The sequence below is a fragment of the Alligator mississippiensis genome, chromosome 3 (genome assembly GCF_030867095.1).
Source record: "Alligator mississippiensis isolate rAllMis1 chromosome 3, rAllMis1, whole genome shotgun sequence".
NCBI lineage: Eukaryota > Metazoa > Chordata > Crocodylia > Alligatoridae > Alligator > Alligator mississippiensis.
Window position 1 is genome coordinate 632512 of NC_081826.1, and position 15176 is coordinate 647687.

Consider the following 15176-nt stretch of genomic DNA (forward strand, 5'->3'; position numbering starts at 1 on the left):
CTGCAGGGCAGAGCGGAGGGGGCGGGTGTTGCCCAGGCTCTGGGCTTTGCTGGCTGCCACGTGGGGATGGGAAATCATTTTCTCCCCTCCTGTTGCTACAGGGGTCCGTGATTCTTTTATCTTCCTCAGCAGTGCTGGGTGCTGCTGCAGCCCAGGCTGGGGATGGGGCCGGGGCCGGGCCACTGCTCCACGGGGCTGTCTGCCCTGGGCCCCAGCAGACCCTGCCTGCTCCTGCCCACAGGTGCCAAACCCTGTCCTCCCATCCGCAGGCGCCCCTCCCTGTCCCTGGCGGGCAGCTGAGGCCCCACAGCACTGTCCCTGGGCTGCATGCTCAGGGGCAGCGAGCGTGGCAGCGCCGGGGGCCTGGGGCTGCAGAGGCAGCTGCATCCATAGGTTCATAGATTCATAGATGTTAGGGTCGGAAGGGACCTCAATAGATCATCGAGTCCGACCCCCTGCATAGGCAGGAAAGAGTGCTGGGTCTAGATGACCCCAGCTAGATACTCATCTAACCTCCTCTTGAAGACCCCCAGGGTAGGGGAGAGCACCACCTCCCTTGGGAGCCCGTTCCAGACCTTGGCCACTCGAACTGTGAAGAAGTTCTTCCTAATGTCCAGTCTAAATCTGCTCTCTGCTAGCTTGTGGCCATTGTTTCTTGTAACCCCCGGGGGCGCCTTGGTGAGTAAAACCTCACCAATTCCCTTCTGTGCCCCCGTGATGAACTTAAATCTGTGACTGCACCTGGGCCGGGGCTCTTGCACCCAGCCGGTGCTCAGCCGCCCCCTGAAACCTCCCCGGCTGGCGCCAGCCCTGCTGGGCATCGAGCTCAGGCCGCAGCCAGCCCCGCTCCCGGCGGTGACTGTGCCCCACGGACCAGAGTCTGTGCTGCAGGCTACGTACCCCGCGCCCCCGCCCTGCACACCCTGATGGGGCACTGGCGTCTGGGGGAAATCTCTCCCCGAGCACAACCTGTCCTGCCCAGCCAACCCTCCTTGTGCTTTCTGCCTGGCCCCATCCATCCTCATCTTGGATGTCTTCCCATTCCCGCAGCGACCCGCACAATGCAGGTGTGCCCAAGCCAGCACCTGCCAGGAGGGCACCGCCTGTCCCGCTGCCCGCTGCCCCTCGCCCCCGGGGATGGGACTTGGGTCTCCAGCAGTGACGTAGCCCTGGTGCCTCCACCCGGGGAGCCCAGCCTGCGGCACGGCTGTTGTGGGTGGCTGAGCAGGGCTGGGAGCTGGGAACAGGGCTCGGGGTGGGAAGGGCGGGTAGACACCACGGCGGCATGGTCACACCTCGGGGGCCGGGTGGGGACGTCCCCTTGTTTCCCTGGGTAAGGCAGCCCCTTCCCCACGCGTGCTTCTGGCCTGACAAAGGAGCAGCTCGTCCTTGGTGGCTGCTTTTGTGGGAACGTTTATTTACGTACAGGCCTGCCGGCTCCCCGGTACAGAAGAGGCCCTGCCCGCGCCAAGATGCCCGCACCACCACCGAGGAAGAACCTGGTTTCTCCAAAGAGCCAGAAGCTGCCCGTCCCCCAGGCCCGTGTCCCTGGCAAAGCCGTGTGTAGAGGTCTCTGAGGCTCCGCGGCCTTCGCCCCCGCCCGGGACAGGACTGAGTGCACGGGACCCGCCTGCCCTCGCCCAGGGCTGACCCAGGCGTGGCTCCCCTGCAGGCGTGGGGCGGTCGAGTGCCCTGCAGCCGGGGGGCTGAGCTGGCTGCTCTGTTGTTACCGCATGCCCTGTCCCGGTTTTATCCCAGACTGCGCCTGTTCTTGCTGGTGCAGCATCTCCTCATCTTCCTCATGGCAGAAATGGGGGAATCAGGGGCCTGCGGGCCTGGGTTGGTGCCCTCCCTCCATGGCACGCGGGGTCAGTCGTGTGCCAGGCAAATTTCAGCAGCTCCTGGCATCTTCTGCAGTGAAGACCTGTCTGCCAGGGCCTCTCGTTCCCGTTTCCTTTACAAGCTCGTGCTCTCCTGTTTCCAGCTGTCGTCCCCGAAGGCGCAGGCTCTCGGAGAGGTGCCCACCACATGCTCTGCAGGGGAGGACAGCCCCGGCCTGCTCCCATCCCACCTGCGTCACTGGCAGTGGCGGCGGTTCCCCCTCTGCCCCGCGGGACTGCTTGTGACAGTGGTGGTGACTGTGATCTTGTTGATTATCAGCCTGCCGGCCCCGTACGTGTCCAAGGACGTCTCCCGCTTGTATTCGGAGATGTGCTGGGAGGAGAGGAGGTCCCACACGGACATCGTGTGCCCCTGGAACGGCCTCACCGTGACACAGGTGGCCTCGGAGCACAGGAGATCCAGCGTGCGTGGCTGGCTGACGGCGAGGTTCCCGTGTGCGATGACGGTGCTGAGGATGGTGAACAGCCCCTGCACGGTGAGTGCCCCGGCTCGAAACCTCCCAAGCAGCTCCTGCCTCCTCTCCTCGGGGACATGCCTGGAGAAGAGCAGCTCCCACACCGAGACTTTGCGCTCCTGGAACTTGCCGACCGGCACATCCACGGCGGTCGCCCTCAGGGCCTTTTCCCAGTTCTCGGCCCCCTGCCCATGGTCAGCCTCGGTGTTCAGCACCATGAGGGTCTCGCTGCTCGGGCTGGTCTCCTCTGCCTCCAGCTTCCCACCTGCAGCTTCTACCTTGGTCACGATGCTGGTGACGACGGTGACCACCTGGTCCAGGGTCAGCACCCCTCTGTGGTACAGCTCCAGCACCTCTTTCCTCTCCGCCTCGGGGAAGTACTTGGAGAAGAGCAGGTCCCACACCGAGACCTTCTTCCCCTGGAACTCGCCCACCGGCACGTCCACAGCGGTCACCTTCAGGGTCTTTTCCCAGTCTTCCTCCTCCTGGGAGTGGGCGTCCTCAGCCTTCAGTGCTATGAGGGTCTCAGCACTTGGGCTCTCTTCCTCTCCGATGAGCTTCCCTCCCTGGGTTTCTGTTTTCCTCACAATGGTGGTGACAACGGTGGATATCTGCTCCAGGGTCAGCACCCCGCCGCGGTACAGCTCCAGCAGCTCTTTCCTCTCTGCCTCGGGGAAGTACTTGGAGAAAAGCAGGTCCCACACCGAGACCTTCTTCCCCTGGAACTCGCCGGCCGGCACATCCACCACAGTCGCCTTCAGGGTCTTTTCCCATTTCCCGTCCCCCTCCCCATGCACAGTGTCGGTGCTGAGCGCCATGAGGGTCTGGGTGCTCGAGAGGTTCTCCTCTCCCTCCAGGTCCCCGCCTGCAGCTTCTGTCTTGGTCACAATGGTGGTGACAACGGTGGTTATCTGCTCCAAGGTCAGCACCCCGCCACGATACAACCTCAGCAGCTGCTTCCTCTCCGCCTTGGGGATGTAGTTGGAGAAGAGCAGCTCCCACACCGACACCTTGCGCCCCCTGAACTCTCCGACCGGCACGTCCACCATGGTTGCCTTCAGGGTCTTTTCCCATTTCTTCTCCCCCTCCCCATGGGCAGTGTCAGTGTTGAGTGCTGTGAGGGTCTCGGTGCTCGGGCTGGTCTCCTCTGCCTCCAGCTTCCCACCTGCAGCTTCTACCTTGGTCACGATGCTGGTGACGACGGTGACCACCTGGTCCAGGGTCAGCACCCCGCCATGGTACAGCTCCAGCACCTCTTTCCTCTCCGCCTCGGGGAAGTACTTGGAGAAGAGCAGGTCCCACACCGAGACCTTCTTCCCCTGGAACTCGCCCACCGGCATGTCCACGGCGGTCACCTTCAGGGTCTTTTCCCAGTCTTCCTCCTCCTGGGAGTGGGCCGTGTGATCCTTGTGCACAGGACCAGCCTTGTCCTCACTGGGACTTTTCACAGTCACCAGTAGCTTCCTGCTGGTGGCTTCTGTTTTCCTTGCGATGGTGGTGACGACGGTGGTCATCAGCTCCAGGGGCAGCACCCCGCCGCGGTACAGCTCCAGCAGCTCTTGCCTCTTCTGCTCGGGGATGAACTCGGAGAAGAGCAGCTCCCACACCGACACCTTCTGCCCCCCAAACTTGCCGACTGGTGAGTCCACCATGGTTGCCTTCAGGGTCTTTTCCCATTTCTTCTCCCCCTCCCCATGGGCAGTTTCAGTGCTGAGCGCCATGAGGGTCTGGGTGCTCGGGAGGTTCTCCTCTCCCTCCAGCTTCCCACCTGCAGCTTCTGTCTTGGCCACAATGGTGGTGACAACGGTGGTTATCTGCTCCAAGGTCAGCACCCCGTCACGGTACAACCTCAGCAGCTGCTTCCTCTCCGCCTTGGGGATGTAGTTGGAGAAGAGCAGCTCCCACACCGACACCTTGCGCCCCCTGAACTCTCCGACCGGCACGTCCACCATGGTTGCCTTCAGGGTCTTTTCCCATTTCTTCTCCCCCTCCCCATGGGCAGTGTCAGTGTTGAGTGCTGTGAGGGTCTCGGTGCTCAGGTTGGTCTCCTCTGCCTCCAGCTTCCCACCTGCAGCTTCTACCTTGGTCACGATGCTGGTGACGACGGTGACCACCTGGTCCAGGGTCAGCACCCCGCCATGGTACAGCTCCAGCACCTCTTTCCTCTCCGCCTCGGGGAAGTACTTGGAGAAGAGCAGGTCCCACACCGAGACCTTCTTCCCCTGGAACTCGCCCACCGGCACGTCCACAGCGGTCACCTTCAGGGTCTTTTCCCAGTCTTCCTCCTCCTGGGAGTGGGCCATGTGATCCTTGTGCACAGGACCAGCCTTGTCCTCACTGGGACTTTTCACGGTCACCAGTAGCTTCCTGCTGGTGGCTTCTGTTTTCCTTGCGATGGTGGTGACGACGGTGGTCATCAGCTCCAGGGGCAGCACCCCGCCGCGGTACAGCTCCAGCAGCTCCTGCCTCTTCTGCTCGGGGATGAACTCGGAGAAGAGCAGCTCCCACACCGACACCTTCTGCCCCTGAAACTTGCCGACTGGTGAGTCCACCATGGTTGCCTTCAGGGTCTTTTCCCAGTTCTCTTCCCACTCTCCATGGGCAGTCTCAGTGTTGCGTGCCATGAGGGTCTCGGTGCCCGGGCTGTTCCCTTCTCCCTCCAGGTTCCCATCTGCAGCTTCCGCCTTGGTCACAATAGTGGTAACAATGGTGGTTATCTGCTCCAAGGTCAGCACCCCGTCACGGTACAACCTCAGCAGCTGCTTTCTCTTTACCTTGGGGATGTAGTTGGAGAAGAGCAGCTCCCACACCGACACCTTGCGCCCCTTGAACTCTCCGACCGGCACGTCCACCATGGTTGCCTTCAGGGTCTTTTCCCATTTCTTCTCCCCCTCCCCATGGGCAGTGTCAGTGTTGAGTGCTGTGAGGGTCTCGGTGCTCAGGCTGGTCTCCTCTGCCTCCAGTTTCCCACCTGCGGCTTCTACCTTGGTCACGATGCTGGTGACAACAGTGACCACCTGGTCCAGGGTCAGCACCCCGCCATGGTACAGCTCCAGCACCTCTTTCCTCTCCGCCTCGGGGAAGTACTTGGAGAAGAGCAGGTCCCACACCGAGACCTTCTTCCCCTGGAACTCACTGACCGGCACGTCCACGGTGGTCGCCCTCAGGGCCTTTTCCCAATTCTCGGCCCCCTGCCCATGGTCAGCCTCAGCATTCAGCACCATGAGGGTCTCGCTGCTTGGGCTGGTCTCCTCTGCCTCCAGCTTCCCACCTGCGGCTTCTACCTTGGTCACGATGCTGGTGACGACAGTGACCACCTGGTCCAGGGTCAGCACCCCTCTGTGGTACAGCTCCAGCACCTCTTTCCTCTCCGCCTCGGGGAAGTACTTGGAGAAGAGCAGGTCCCACACCGAGACCTTCTTCCCCTGGAACTTGCCCACCGGCACGTCCACAGCGGTCATCTTCAGGGTCTTTTCCCAGTCTTCCTCCTCCTGGGAGTGGGCGTCCTCAGCCTTCAGCGCTATGAGGGTCTCAGCACTTGGGCTCTCTTCCTCTCCGATGAGCTTCCCTCCCCGGGCTTCTGCTTTCCTCATGATGGTGGTGATGACGGTGACCATCTGCTCCAGGGGCAGCACCTCGCCGCGGTACAGCTCGAGCAGTACCTGCCTCTTCTGCTGGGGGATGTACTTGGAGGAGAGCAGCTCCCACACTGACACCCTTTGCCCCCGGTACTCACCAGCAGGGCCATCAACTGTAGTTGACTTTAAGATGTGGTCCAATTCTTGTTCCTGTGGAGAACTGGCATCCGCAGCTTCCTCCACAGCCATCAGCTCCCTGTTGGGACTGCTGACCCCTGGCATGCCTTTCTTGCTCGCTGCATCTGCCCTGGTGATGGCCAAGGTGACCGCCGCTATCATCTGATTAATGGTCAACACCCGTGATCTATACAACTCCAGCAGCTCCTGCCTCTTGTCCTGAGGGACATGTTTAGAGAAGAGGAGATCCAACAAGGAAACGTTGCACCCCTTGAGCTCCCCAGCTGGTACATAGATGGTCGCAGACTTCAAGGACTTCCTCAGGTTTTGCTCCTGTGAATGGGCTTCCTCAGCTTTGCCTGCTGATTCCACACTTTTGCTGATGCTTTTCCCGGTCACGCCTTGATGACTCCTTCCCACTTCCACCTCCCGGCTGAGGATGGCAATGACGATGGAGACCAGCTCTTGGGTGGGGAGCGTGCCCGCTCTGTGCTTCTCCAGCAGCTCTTGCCGTCGCTCGGGGGCGACGTCCCCGGAGAAGAGCAGCTCCCACACGGAGACCTTTCGCCCTCGGAACTGGCCGGCGGGCACGTCAACCATGGTGGCCCGCAAGCTCTTTTCCCAGCCGTCTTCCCGGGACGAGCGGTCGGCCCCGGGGGAGCGCGCCTCCGGCCCTGCCTCCAGCTGGGTGCTGGGGCTCTTGCCAGGCCCGTGCTCCCGGCTGCTCTTCTCCTCGGTCTCGGTGACGATGGTGGTGAGGACGGTGATCATCTCCTGAACGCTCAGCCGCCCCGCCTTGTACTTCCTCAGCAGCTCCTGCCTCCTGTGCTCCAGGACGTAGCGGGAGAAGAGCAGTTCCCAGACGGACACGCTCTGGCCCTGGAAGAGGCCCACGTGGACTTCCACCCGGGCGGACTGCAAGGCTTTGCGCGCGTCCTCGTTGAGCTGGAAGAGCACGGAGCCCTTGTCCATGAGCTGCAGCATGAGGAGCCCCGAGTCGGGGTCTGGGACGCAGCGGCTGAGGAGCTGCGCGTAGGTGAGGTTCTCCTGGGTGTTGGGGTCGAAGAAGCCCTTGGTGTCGTCGCTGGGGTCCGAGAGGATCTGGCTCATCTCCTGGTCTATGTAGCCCCGCTCATAGGCCACCTCCACGGGCACGCGGTGGTTGTGCACCGGGTCGATGATGCCGCCGGTGGCGATCTGGGCCTCCAGCAGGCGGATGCCGTGGTCCTTGAAGATGAGGCCTCTCTCCATGGCCTGGAAGAGGGAGATCTTTTCTCCAGTGCAGGGGTCGCGGTAGCCGGTCACGGCTCTCTCTGCAGACAGAAGCTTCTGATAATAATCGCTGCCAATGACTCGAGCGTGGAGCGCATCCTTCACTCTCAGCTTCCTGTTCATCACTGGGTCAATGATGAACCCAGAGGCTGCCTGTGCCTCCAGCAGCACCAGTGCCGTGCCCTGGCTCAGGATACCTCGCATCATGGCCTGATAGAGGCTCATCTTCTGGTTCTTGAATGGCACCAGGACTCCAGCTATGACGTTCCCCTCCCTGGACCCCATCTCTTCTTCAGTGCTGACACCCCTGCAGCCCTCCATGGCTCTGCCAGGTGTCTGCGAGTCCTCCTCTCCGTCGGTGGCAGGTTCTGCAGGAGGCAGTGGCTCCCTTCTCTCCTGGGTAGCAAGCACGTCTCTGCAGAGAGAAAAGGCTCTGTGAGACACAGACATGTATGCTGTTTTCACGGTAAATAAAATCACGATGGTAAATAAGATGCTGATGCACACACACGTGCACGTGATCTAGTGCACACCCATGCTATTGTGTGATGGAGGGGGGCACATACCGCCATCATGTGGGTTGTAATGTGGCTCCCTGCAGAGGCTGCCCGGTGTTTCTTATGGTCTCCTAGTGCAGCCTGCTCTGGCCCTGGAGGCTGAGGGAAAGGCGATCTGCAGGCAGCTGCCGTGAAGCTGCCGTGCCCCGTTGCGCAGCCTATGCGTTAGGTAACTGTGATGTTTCTATAACTGATTGGCCAGCATCAAATAACACCTGTTCCTGACTGGGCCCAGGTGGTGAGGTCAGTAGGGCTATTTCAGGGGGACCCTTCAGGAAGGAGAGGAGGGGACATTTTTTTAAAACACACACACAGAAGCATGGACCTCCACAGCTCCTTCTCATTCTCTGGATGTGGAACGGAGTACCTTACCAGAAACCCAACTAGGGACTTAGTTGACTGTAATCTAGTCATGTATCAAAAGGCTGACAGGCCACTCAGATTTGCTCAAGGTTGGTTTTCTTTCAAAAATTTGCTGTTGATATTCCTTCCCCATCCTATCCCTCTTGGATCAACACATCTATCTGTTTTAGCACACCTTGGGCTTGGCTATTTTACTTTCCTCCCGCACAGGAGGGTACTGGTGACTGCTTCAGGCTGATAGAAGCACCCCAAAATCCCAAGGTCTCCCGGGCCTGTGTATCCCGGGCAGCACAGGGTCCAGACAAAGACCTGAGTCCGGGTGGTGGCAGCAGTACCCCAGGCTTGAGGGTGTGCTCCAGAGAGGAGGTCGGCCAGATGTAGGCACCCCAGGGGAGGCACTTGCAGCTTGACGCGGGTGGCTCAGCACAGGAGCTCCCCCTGCTAGCCCGCCACAGGCCCTGCCTGTTCACTTCTGACCCTGTCCACGGCAGCACCCGATCCTCTCTTTGCCGAGGTGGATGACACTGTGGGTGAGCCCCGTTTCACTGGAGGAAGCCACCTGCAGTCTCCGCTGCCCTGGATCTAGGAGACTTTGCCATATTTTGAACAGGTCCAAACATCTGGGAACTTTGGGAACTCTGTCCCCTGGCCGCAGCCCCAGCAGGGGTTTTGCTCTGTAATGAAGCTTTTTTGCTAGTGAAGTTTTAGTTCAGCATCTTATTTCTTAAATTCCTTCAGGTCGGGACTTCCAGGTTTCAGCTATATTGGTGCCGTGGGCAGCGGCATCCTAAGTCATCTTCCATGAGAAGCTAGGCTGGAGAGCCCAATATTGCTGGCAATCCCCGTGGGGGAAATGTTAGCCCGTGTATCACATAGATAGCTGATGACAGTTTTCCCTCTTGCTCTCAGGCCTTCCTCTGCACTAGCCACAAACTCCGGAGGCAGTGCTATGCATCCCTCACAGACCCTTATCTGGTCTTCGCCCCTCTCTGTCGCAGGATCTACTGTATCCCTTTGCCAGGATTGCAGCAACTGCAGCTCCCATCTCTATTCGAATGTAATAGTTCAACCATTGAGACTTACGTTTGTGTACCAGGGTGTTTTCTTTCCGACTGAGGACATACTTCCCAGTGGCACAGATTTGTTGTCACCTGCTATTTCCCCTTGCTCAGTTATTTCCACCCCCTGGGTGATCTGCCCACCGTCGCAGACTGTCCTTTCCTGCGGCATGTCTTGCGTTCAGCGTTTGCTGCTGGATGTCAGTATTGCCAATGCTCATGCCTTTTGGCGTTGTTCTTAACGTCTATACTTTGGGAATGTGAAAAACTTAGCTCTTCGTTTTTGTAGCAGGCGCACCTTTCAGAGCTGGGGTTGAGGCCCAGGCTTGAGATCCTGCTGTTTTGATTGGTGGAGCCCATCCACCAATCAGGAGGCATAAGGGGAAATGCCCCTTTCCTAAGGGGAGGGGGGGAGGAGCTTCTCTGGACCTGATTGAAGACTGCAACATTCAGGTGGGGCAGACTTGAGGGGGCGGAGCCCTGGAGCGTATAAAAGGAGCTGCGTGCCCAGCACAAGGGCAGATGGTTGGGGGCGGAGAAGAGTGGGGCTTAGAAGAGCTGCTCAGCAGGGCGAAGCAGTAGCCCAGGGAGAGCCCTTGAAGACTTCCATCAGCGGGGAGCAAGGCATGGCTCCAGTGGTTAAGTTCTCAGTGCGTGGCATGGTGCACGGCATCCAGACCCTGGGAGCTGCGTGAGACGGCTCGGGTCTGCAACCTCTGGTGTGCGGCCAGAGACACGGTGCACAGGCCAGTGCACAGAGCAGGATCTTTGGAGCCCCTGGGGCGGCTCAGGTCCACAACCCCCAGCGCGAGGCTGGGAGCTCAGAGCAGGAGGCGCTGCACGGAGGGGGAGAGACCCTGGGAGCTGCTCGAGGTGGCTCGGGTCTACAGCTGCTGGCACGGGGCAGCAGCTCAGTGTAGACGACGCTGCCCAGAGGGTCTGGGAGCAGAGCAAGCCGCAGCGCTGCACAAGGCTGCCCAGGCCTCCAACTCCTAGCACAAGGCCAAGCGCCCACTACACGCAGCGGTGCATGTGGCCCTAAGCCAGGCCAGAGTCGGGGGGCAGGAAACCCCGGTGGGGAACAGAGCTCGACCTGGAGAACGGGAGGCAACCCTTTAATGGTTTTGTTGTAATAATAAATGTCTATATAGTTAAGTGATTGATTGACTGGGCTGGACTCTATAGGGGACGGAGCTGGCCGCTGGGCTGTTGTGTCCCTTCGCAGCACGCTGCCCTCCAGTAATTCCCTCAGCTGGAGAGGGGAGTACAAACCGTGTACATTTTGTATATATAATTACACTGGGATGTTGTAGTCTGCAATGGGTTAGTGCTTTCCCACGGCTGCCACAACTTTCTGTCCCTTCAGTGTTAAAATGTCTTGAACCCTCATGCCTTGTTGTTGCTCCTTTTTACTGTTTTGTCTTACATGTGAAGGTCCCACCTCCTCTTAGATTTCGTCCCTTTCCCTTTCATCAAATATTGTCTGATAAAGGTTAATACGCATGCTGCTCGCCTGCAAGTCACACTGCCGTTTCTTCACTGTTTCTTGCGGTTTTTGACCTTGGTTAAGGCTTTTTCTCATGTGAGCTCTGGATCTCACTGCAGTTGTGCCGATAAACTGGTGTGTCCGAGGCCTACGAGCATCCACCTGTCTCTTAGCCGCTCCCTCCGTAACTGCCGGGCCCAGCAAGAGCGTGACCTGCAGCACTTGAAGATTCAGCTCCTACCCCTGGCTCCTGCCGCCTCGAGTTAAAGTTGGCCCTTTGATATATAACGTCCTGTTTACCTCCCAAGTGGCATCCGAGACCTCTGTCCCTTTCTCGTAGCCTTTCCCCGCCCTGCTCCCCGGAGGGGAAGGGCATCGAGAAAATGACCTGCTGCCTCTCCCGTGGCCAAGATGAGGGCACTTGTCCACGCTGTGATCCAGACCCAGCGTGGCCAGCTGCCCGCGTCTGCAGTCACAGCTCCAGCTGCACAGCCGTGCACACCCTGCCTCTGCCCTCGGGCAGCTTGGGGAATCCTTTTCTCTCCCTCCCTTTTTCGTTCCTTGGGGAAAGGGCTCAGGCTCACTTGGGCATGTCTCTTAGGGAGGTATCACAGAGCCAGAGAGCAGGGGCTGGCCAGGCCGTCGGGTCACCAGCCTCCTGTGCCAGGCAGGGGGGTCTGGTCTCGCACTCGGGACAGCAGGGCCGGGGGAGGCCACGCGTCGGCCCAACTGGCCCAGGCTGCTGGGAGAGGGGCCTCACTCCTGGGCCGTGCCCGTCGCCTCTCCTCTGGCTGCTGGGACAGGCGTTGCCTCGTCAGCCAGGCGCGAGGTCACCTTGTCAGGCTTCTGCTCCACATGACGACCCACACATGTAATTAAGTTGCCTCTCGCCTTCCTCCCCGGGGAGCTGAGCAGGTTGAGCTCCTCACGCCGTGTTGCCAGGCCTGTTTGCCAGCCCCAGGATCGTTCCTCCTCTCAGGTGTCTCAGGTGTTTCCACACCCGTCAGGAAGCTGGGAGTCCAGGCCCAGCCCGACGTTGTAGGGTGGCATCTCCTGTGCTGCTGGCAGGGGCCAGATCCCGCCCGCACGTCTCCTGGATGCTCCTTGTTGCACTTACCCAGGGTCTGCCGGAGCCTCCCCTGCGCCGGCATCGCCCTGAGTGCACGCAGCGGCACCGGTCTGCGATAACCCCCGTCCATCCCCGCATCCCTGCTTCTGGGACGCAGCCGCCCTGCCGCGCTCCTGCTCCCCAGGCGTGTTCCCCGCCCTTGGGCTGTGCCATGGCACACGCTGCTGGAGAGCCGCTGTTTAGGCCGGATACTCGGGTCACTCTGACGGGAGACCGTCAGCCTCCTCATTAACCAACCAGCTGATTTCTGTGTCTCTGCATATAAGACCAGCCCAAAACATCTATCTCAGGGCAGAGCATGTGCAAAACCACTGCGGAGCTGATTGTTGGGGACCAGCGAAGCTACCCAGAAACAGCTGTCTTTTGGGATTTCCCAGTAGGTCGTTTATCCCTGTCCAACACGCGCCCCAATCCATGTAATGCAGGTTTTCTGGTTTGGTGGTGCATACGCACATGCTCGAGAGAAACCCCAGCGCAGTCTGTCACCTCAGGCTGCAACCTTAGATAGAAGGGGACAGGCTGTTGGACATGACGTCTGTCCCGTGAAACTGCAGTCACGGCTACCTCTCCATCGCTGGGCTTGTGTCCTGCATCATTCCCGGGTCATTGCTCCCGCTGGGCCTGCGTCAGCACCCACGAAGGGATGGGGGAACAGCTGGAAAATCTCCATCAAACCATTTTGGGGATGAAAAACGTGATGCCACAAACTCAGCAGTTTCTACAGGAAAGTTCCTGCTTGCTGAAAGCTTTCGTGTTTCCTCCGGGGAAAAATACCCAGGTTGTCTGGGTCTGGGTCTGGGTCGGCTTGACCTGTCGTGGAACGCACGTTCCACCATCGCTCCTTGGGCTGCGCCCGGTGGCTCTGGGGAGCCACGGTGTGGCATGTGTCATGATGCAGGGCTCCAGCCCAGGGAACAGCAGGGTGGCGCCGCGACTGCTGCTGCCTGGCCCTTCTCCCTCCACTCCCTGGTTGCTGCCTGGGCCCTTGCTGGCAGACTCTGGCTTCTCCTGTCCTGCTGCTGGGCTCCAGGCCAGGCTGCTGCTCCCATTTCTTCCTCAGCATCCTCGGGGAGGCAGGAGGCCTGGCTGCCCTGTCCTGCTCCCAGGCTCTTAGCGATGCAGATGGGGCTGGGGACCTGTGGGAGTCAGAAGCTGTCACACCCCAGGGCCAGCACACGTGTATGGGACACTCATGCCACCTGCATGGCCCTGGGGCGAAGAGATGAGAGAAGAGCGTAAACTGTCATTATCCCGGCTGCAATCAGTGCATGCGTGGCTTCCCAGGCTGGGCTGGGGTAGGGCTGCCTCTGCCTCCCCCACCCACGGGCTCCATCCAGCTGCCAGCTCCTCGCCGCCACACGGAGCCTGTTTGACATGGAGCATGACCGGGGACCTCCTGGCAGGGGCTGGCACCGCCTGTCCGAGTGCCCCCAACACTAATTCATTCCTGGCCCTGCTGCAGCTGCCCCGTGCAGCACCCGGTGTGGATCCGCTCGCACGGTCTTGCTCCCTGGACGATGCTGCCTCCCGGCTGGCCACAGCTCTCCCCTCTCGCACCTTTGTCCCACGCTGCCTGGGGCTTCAGCAGAGGCCACAATGCCGCAGCCCTGTGGGGTCCTTGGCTGCCAGCAGTGCGACCTTGGTGCCAGGAGGGCTACTGGCATCCGGGGCTGCATTGGAGGAGCGCTGCCAGCAGATCAAGGGACGTGATTCCTCCCCCCTATTCAGCACTGGGGAGGCCACGTCTGGAGTCCTGTGTCCAGCTGTGGCCCCCACTAGAGAAAGGATGTGGACATGTTGGAGAGAGTCCAGCGGAGGGCAACGAAAATGATTTGGGGGCTGGGGGCCAGGACTGGTGAGGAGAGGCTGAGGGACCTGGGCTGACTGAGTCTGCAGAAGAGAAGACCGAGGGGGATTGAATAGCAGCCTTCACCTCCCTGCAGGGGGGCTGCACAGAGGATGGAGCTGGGCTGGTCTCAGTGGGGGCAGATACAGGACAAGGAGCAATGGGCTGGGGTAGAGAAAGCTTTGGCAGGGATGGGGCTGGTCCTGCTTGGAGCAGGGGCTGCACGAGATAACTCCTGTGGTCCCACCAGCCCTGTGGTCTGTGCTCCTCTAGTGCAGCAGGGCCGCTGGCCACGTCGCTGCGAGCGCTGCCTGAAGGCCGTGGGGTTTTGTGGGGCGAGGCTGCGCTGGGCCCAAAGGGACCCGAGACGCGGAGCACGAGGCAGCCGCCCTCGGGGCAGGGGCCAGCTCAGCCCAGCCCAGCCCAGCCCGGACTCCTGCGGTCCTGGACCCTGGGCCCCGCAGCCTGTGGCGGGGTGCCCGGCGCCACGTCCCGCGCATGCCCTGCTGAGCCCCAGCCCCGTCCGCTCTGCCAGGCTCCCTCCGTCCTACCTGGCCTCTCACCCGGCGGCTGCTCTCGCTCTGCGGCTGCTGCCACTCGTCAGCCCGGCTCCGCAGCTGGGACAAGAGCCTCATTTAAGCCGGTCCCTGCCCGTCCCTGTCCCCGTCCCCGCCCCGCCCCGGGATGACACACCTGGAGCCCATTAGGCAGGTGTGGCAGGTGCGAGGAGGGCGGCCGCCCTGGCTCGCCGTGCCTGGCCCTTGGCAGAGCCGTGAGGTGGAGCCCCCTCCCCGCTGATCCGGGTGGGGATGGGGCCCGGGGGCTCGGCACGTGGCCTTGGCTGGCCGTGGCTGCGCGGGGGACGCAGGGGCTGGAGGGGAGGCTCAGGGTCCCCGGACTGGTGCCGTCACCTCTGTCCCGGGCAGATGCCCAGAGCAGCCCTCTCTGCCTCCTGCGTTGCCCGGCTCCACCAGCCCCTGCCCCTGTGCCGCCACGCTCGCCGAATGGCCCTTCCCGCACCCGCCTGCGCCTGCCCACGGCTCGCTGCGCGCTGCCCGCTGGCCCAGTGCCCCGGCCCCCCGCGGCGCCGTGCCCGGGCAGCAGGGCCCCTCACGGCTCTGCCCCGGCTCCGGCCCCTGGCCTGGGCCCCGTGCCGGCTGCCGCCTGCGCCTCTGCACCGAGAGCCCGGTGCCGGCGCCTCGCCCCCGGGGGTGAGGAGCGTCCCGTGTGGACCCTGGACATGCCCAAGGCCGTCCTCCCGTCCCTGCCTCGCCGCCGCGGCTGCCGGGGCTCATCCCGGGGCCCTGCTGCGCTGGGGCTCAGCAGGAAGACGGGGCCGCGGGGTCGGAGTCGG

The 15176-nt window shown here is 61.4% G+C and overlaps 1 protein-coding gene across 1 annotated transcript; it reads right to left on the reverse strand.

Moving 5' to 3' along the window:
- Window positions 1–1397: 1397 nt before the first annotated feature.
- LOC132249207 (epiplakin-like) lies at window positions 1398–14427 on the reverse strand. The gene is made up of 2 exons (XM_059723592.1): window positions 14374–14427; window positions 1398–7798 (listed from the first exon to the last, which is right to left on the reverse strand). Exon 2 carries the CDS (start codon window positions 7702–7704, stop codon window positions 2077–2079), a length of 5628 nt encoding a protein of 1875 aa, XP_059579575.1. The 5' UTR covers window positions 7705–7798; window positions 14374–14427; the 3' UTR covers window positions 1398–2076.
- Between the last annotated feature and the right edge of the window lie 749 nt (window positions 14428–15176).